At 54.4% G+C, this 6,167-nt stretch overlaps 1 protein-coding gene across 2 annotated transcripts; it reads left to right on the top strand.

Moving 5' to 3' along the window:
- Positions 1-696: 696 nt before the first annotated feature.
- Irx6 (iroquois homeobox 6) lies at positions 697-5,870 on the top strand. 2 transcript variants are annotated; one of them, XM_006984045.3, is made up of 6 exons: positions 697-874; positions 1,868-2,116; positions 2,752-2,861; positions 3,026-3,333; positions 3,969-4,583; positions 5,437-5,870. In XM_006984045.3, exons 1-6 carry the CDS (start codon positions 830-832, stop codon positions 5,442-5,444), a joined length of 1,335 nt encoding a protein of 444 aa, XP_006984107.2. In that variant the 5' UTR covers positions 697-829; the 3' UTR covers positions 5,445-5,870. The 2 variants fall into 2 exon arrangements, with proteins under 2 accessions (XP_006984107.2, XP_006984108.2); XM_006984046.3 differs by having other exon boundaries at positions 5,440-5,545.
- The last annotated feature ends 297 nt before the right edge of the window (positions 5,871-6,167 follow it).

The following is a 6,167-nucleotide window of genomic DNA, read 5'->3' as shown; positions in this document are numbered from 1 at the left end:
ACTCCCCCACCCCTCGCCATCAGACTCCTCATCTCTCCTCTCCCTCCTTCTTCTCCCCCCTTGTCTGACTCCCCCACTTTCCTCCGGGCTCTTCTTTTGTATTCTCTCTTCCCTCGCCGCCCCGCTTGCCTCTCGCCTCCTCGGGGCCGCAGGGGAGGAGGCGAGCACGCTGAGCCCTGGGCCCGCGCGCCGCGCAGGGAGGCGCATCTCGCACTTCTCCCGGGGAATTTGGAGAGGGTCTGTGTGTGCGCGCGCGCGTGAGCTGGAGGCGAAAGCTGGTAGGATCTAGCGGCGAGCAGAGGGTCAGGGTTTTTGACGTTCCTCGCCCGCTGCACAAACCTCGCGGAGCAAGAGTGTCTGAGAGTGCGTGCGCGTACACGGGCTGGCTGCCCCTGGCACGCTCGGTGGCCCGGGGCCCCGGGGCCCGCGGTCCCCTCTGGCGGCCCGGGATTACCGTGACGTCACATTGAGCCTCTGGCCACCTTGGACTGGGACACCTCTGGAGCCTCACAGCTCTGCGCCGCGCCGCACCTCACCTCGCCATCGCGCGCCTTTGATACCCTGCGCCTTCTTCCTAACTCTGCCAATCCATGGGCCCCTCTGCCTTCAGGACCCCACCGGCCGCAGGGGTGCCTTCCAAAGCTCAGGGCTCGGCAGCTGGGCTGCCTTTGGCTCTGCCTCCATTCTCTCTTAGCGGGCCAAGGAACTGGCGCCGAACACCTGCAGCCCTGTAAGGAACCAAAGTCGCCTGGCTGGGGTCATCGAACAGCTGAACTGAGCGAACGACTCAGAAGAAAAGAGGGAGAACGGTCCCAGACGGCCAGCTGCTATGGCCTTCCCGCCCTTTGGACACCCGTATGGCGGCGCATCCCAGGTGAGTAGTGCCTTATTGGGGGCGGGGGGGGGGCGGAGAGCAACTGGGGGGAAGATGCCCGCTGCGCGCGCGCTGACCCCTGAGTTTCCTCCTCTCGGTGGTGACACAAGAGAAGCTAAGAGCAAGGACTGGGAACTGTCCACCGCGCCCTCTGACATCCGGATGCCAGACCGAGAGCTTTCACTCCCAAGTGCCACCTGAAAACGCGGGCACTCTAACCTTGCTCTCTGCGCAGAGCGGGGGTTGGGATCTGGGGGATCTTGCAGTCAGGGCTTCCCTTAAACAGATTCCTGAGGTGGCCAGTGGACTCTCCGGAGAAAACAAATGCGCTCCAGGTCAGAGCGCTGACACCGCACTGCTCATCTGTTGGCCTCGGTTCTGATCGCACTCCTTTCTTAGGCTGGCCTGAGCTCTCTGCTTTAGCATCCCTCGGGTTTCCAGACCAGGATGTTGAGCAATGGTGAGGATTTCTCGGGAGAATTCTGAGGATGCCCACCACTGTCCTCCATTTTCTCCAACAGAGTGCTCAGTATATATGTATTTTCCCCCCTTGGGGTTTAGCATCAGGTCGACCTTTGACCTGCTGCAAGTCTCCTATTCTGATCTTAGGTGGATATCCTTTTAGTACAATGGGGACGGGAATGAGATGCTGGTGATGGTCTTGAAGGCTAACTTCTAACTGTGTCTTTGTAGAATCCCACGGGGCGGCGGGTGGGGGTTGGGGGGGTATAGATTTGGTCCTATCTCCACAAGCTGTCTGGGACTATGAAGACTTAAAGATGGCCTGGTTGCATCTGTAAGCACAATTTGGGTAAGTTGCCATCAGAGAATCCCCATCCCAGCAGTCAGCGGAGTTTCTGAACCTGGTGGCATTTGCTTACTAGAAGGAAGGAACGAAGGTACCAAGCTTCCTTGGTACCCTCCTCTGGCTAGAACCAGTAGATGGTGTATCTGGATCTTTAACTTCTAGTGATTCCTTTCGTGTTTTTGTAGTTTCTGGTGTCTGCAAGTTCCAGTGCCACTTGCTGTGAAACTGCCCCACGATCAGTGTCAGATGTGGCCTCAGCCTCCACCTCTGCCTCTGCTCTTTGCTGTACACCCTATGACAGTCGGCTGCTGGGCAGTGCTCGGCCAGAGCTGGGTGCTGCCTTGGGCATCTATGGAGCACCCTATGCAGCTGCCCAGAGCTACCCTGGGTACCTGCCCTATGGCCCAGAGCCATCCCCACTGTGTGGTGCACTGGTGAGTGATGGGGTGGGGCCTGGGGCTGCTCAGTTAACGTTGGGGGTTGGGAATATAGGCAATCAGCACAGATGAACTCTCCTGTGACCTGGTCCCGAGAAAATCTGGATGGGACAGACAACGCTGAGAAAATAGCATACTGAGTGAGGAAAAATTCAAGTTCACAGCACTTTACAGTTTGCAAAACTCCACACTGCTTAGAAAATGTTTGTAACCTTTTTAATTCTGCAAGGTGGGCAAATCATCATTATTCTTGACTTACAGGTAAATAGTTGAGGTGTAGAGTTCAAATAACTTACCCCAAATCACAAGAATGCCAAGGGCCAGGAATAGTCTGCTGGGAAGGGTCCCAGTAGATGGATATGTGGTGAGGAATCCAGAAGCTGCAGCCATCATGGTAGCCGATGCCTACTCACTGTCACTGCTTGTTCTGTCCCTAGGACTCTACTAAGTACTCCACCAGCATGAATGACTTCATTGCCTCAATCTTAGGGAGAAACTGAGGCACAGAGTATTAAATGGCTGTGCCCAATATTGTACAGCCAATGCAAAGGGTGGAGCTGGGGTGTGGATCTATACGGTCACCTGTGTCCTTCTCTTGTGTAGTCCTGAATTCTCTTTTCCCCTCACACCAGAGTCCTCAGTATGAGTTTAAGGATCCTGCAGGAAACTTTACCCCCAGCCTGACCCAGCCAGGGGCTTATTACCCCTATGAGCCAACTCTGGGGCAGTATCAGTATGACAGGTGAGAAACGGGGAGCATGGTGGCTGGCCTCCTTTCATCATCCCCATCTCTGCCCTCTCCCTGGTGAAAGAAGGGGGATCAGAACTCAATTTCCAGGTGCCTGGGCTTTCTACTGGCCAAGCCCCTGGTTGCCAGCCTGGAATTTGAGCCCTGTCTGCCCACAGGTACGGTGGAGTGGAGTTGGGCAGTGCTGGCCGCAGGAAGAACGCCACCCGAGAGAGCACCAGCGCCCTCAAGGCCTGGCTCCATGAGCACCGCAAGAACCCGTACCCCACCAAGGGCGAGAAGATCATGCTGGCCATCATCACCAAGATGACCCTCACCCAGGTGTCCACCTGGTTCGCCAACGCACGCCGGCGCCTCAAGAAGGAGAACAAGATGACGTGGGCGCCCAAGAACAAAGGTGGGGAGGAGAGGAGAGGTGAAGGTGCCGGAGAAGACTCTCTGGGCTGCCTGGCTGAAGACACCAAAGGTACAAACAAGTCACCAGCCCACCTGGCAGGTTCCTTAAGATGTTAAACATCGGATCCAAAACCACCTGTGCTACTACTGTCTAATGTTCCAATTATCCTTGTCCCTGGATGCAGTGCAAACCCCAGGGCCTTTGCACCAGATAGTCCCTTCCCAGTTCGGTTTTGCTTGCTTCCCATGTTTATCGCTGTAAGAAAATTTCCTGCACTTTGTTCTTGCCTATTCCTCTAGAAGGTCACCTCCCCTAGAAGACATTTTACTGTTGTAGTTCTAAATGTCTCAGGTCTAAATGATGCTCTGCACACGTGAATATTTGCTGGATTAAATAACACACCAGTCGCCGTAGGTGCTAAAGTTGAAAGAAAAGTGTCCCTCCCCTATTTATAACCGAGGGACTCCAGCAGTGCAAAGTAGCCTTTCCTTGGCTACTCCAGGAGATCGGAGAGGCGGGGCAAGCTGGGCAATGCGGGGAATTCTTCCCCTGGGGCCAGCAGCCAGCCTAGGGGAGAGCTGCGGGTGGGGGGTGGCGATGCTAAAGTGCAGAGCGCCACTCGCTAAAAGCTTCTCTGGGTAGGACCCTCCCGCGAGTTTCCCTAGGGTACTATGCTTTTCTCACTCGTTCTTGATTTCCTACAGACGCTACTGCCAGCCAGGAGGCCCAGGGGCTGCGACTGAGTGACCTAGAAGACCTGGAGGAAGAGGAGGACGAGGAGGAAGCAGAAGAAGAGGAGGCAGCGGTCTCAGCATCCCGCAGGCTGGCAGATTTTCCGAAGAGCGCGCGGTCCCTGTCTGCGCCCTGCGCCACCGCTCAAGAGAGCCGTTTGGAGAGCAGAGAGTGCGGCCTGGCGGTACCCCGCTTCTCCTTCACTGAGGCTCCGCGGTCAGGAGAAGCTGACTTCATTACAACAGAGCCAAGTGGCCCCACAATGATCGTGCACTACCCAAGCGGCCAGAAGCCCCGAATCTGGTCCTTGGCTCACACTGCCGCAGCCAGCGTTGTCGAAAGTGCTCCCTCAACCCCGCCCAGGGCACAAAGTCCGGAGTGCCACATGATTCCCAGACAGCCCATCTCCATCAGGCGACTCCTGGTCCCCAGAGACTCGGAAGTTGAAGAGGATTCTCTTGCAGCCAAAGCCTTTGGAAACTCCACGTTCGCCCTGCAGGGGCTGCCACTGAACTGTGCGCCTTGCCCTCCTTGCCCTAGGCGGAGGGAGCCTGAAGTGCGGTTCCAGTACCCGTCTGGAGCAGAAGGTAGTGGGACCCCAGAGGCGTTGGGAGTGCCTGTCCAAAAGATACCCACCCATCACCTTCCCCAGATCTGGTGCGAAAATGTCCATAACACTCTCAAAGTCTAAACACCCCAATCTAAAGCCAAATGATAAAAATAAATACCGAGGAGAGGATTTCCCCCAAATCACATAATCTTTGAAGCGATGAATAGTCTAGCCCTGTGTCAGGACCCTGACAGTTGCATCAGGCATGCAGGTCTCTCCCCATAAGCACCCTTGGCCCTAATCTGCCTTCTTAGAAGACTCCTTGGCCTCTGGCTGGTACCAAGAATGTCGGAGAATTGGTCTGGCTTTTGGAGCTATCTGAGTGGTTGGGCTGTGCATACCACCCACCGGTTAGTGGTCAGGGTGCAGCTTCTCCTGGCCTACTAAAAGATTCGGACAGTGCAGACATTCTCTGAATTTTACATCTTGGAAGCCAAGGTCCAGGCTGTCCCTGGGGATACTCCCAAAGGTTTGACCCCCAGCATGGCAAGACTGCCATTGAATGTCCTCTTCCTCTGATGTGCAAGGGCCTGGTAAAGGGGAACTTTACTGCTACAAAGGGACAGTCCCTAAGCACTAGGCAGCCTCCAGCAATTACTTATGTTGGATTCTGGTCTTTGTAGTAATTTCTCTCAGGATTAGCTGTTGGCTTAGAAAATTGGGTTACATTGTTATGTGAATTTACACATAACTTGCCCAAGCATTACCTCTGACAAGCAAATTGCCTCAAGACCTTGGCTTCCCTTGGGGTGGGACACAAGCTGACCTCTGATTTTCTAGAAATTATGGCCAAGTGGCCTTTGGGTTTTAATCAATCTTTCCTCTCTCAGCAGGTTAGCGCAATGGCTGCGGTTTGCAGAACAATTTTGGAAACGGCTGCTTCTGGATTCACCTTCATATTAAGAAGCTTCCAGGCCTCAGCAGGGACCAGGAATTCTCACTTTGCTCAAGACAAACACACAGAACCATCCTAGCAGCTATCCGTGCACGCAGGGCTGGGGCTGGCCAGGCAGACATGCACTGTGTCAGACTTGAAGGGGAGATGGGAGGCTTTCCTTGAGGAAAGCCCAATGGATGAACAGCATATTTTGACCAAGTCTCTCTTCCTCTTCTGGATGGGGGGCCTGAAGAACATCTCCTCCTGCTCACCCACCCTTACCCAGCCTGCTCACTTTGTAACTTCCTTGTTGATATGGTCTCTAAAGACTATCTGTGTCTCCTTCCCCTTTCCAGGCTATAACTTCAAAAATAACCTAGCTGAATCCAAAGTGTGCAGCCTATCAATGCCAGGGACTCTGGGAGAAGTCTGGTGGAGCAGGAATGGGACACCGAATTGCCACAAAGGCTTCTGGGGACAGAGTTTGGGGCGGCAGACCTGAGTTCTGTAGCAGAGAGAGAAATTGAGGAAGCCACACACAATACCCAGGACAGGGTGACCCCCAAACTGCACAACCTAGTAGCTGAATAGCAGAGTGACATCAGAATATTTGTTGAGGGGCAAGGTTTTCCCCTGATAGCACTGGGATTATAAATGTATTATGTTGATCCATGAAGGGAAACT

Source organism: Peromyscus maniculatus, chromosome 5, assembly GCF_049852395.1.
Source record: "Peromyscus maniculatus bairdii isolate BWxNUB_F1_BW_parent chromosome 5, HU_Pman_BW_mat_3.1, whole genome shotgun sequence".
NCBI classification, from domain to species: Eukaryota; Metazoa; Chordata; class Mammalia; order Rodentia; family Cricetidae; genus Peromyscus; species Peromyscus maniculatus.
This window is presented reverse-complemented; position numbering and strand designations above follow the sequence as displayed.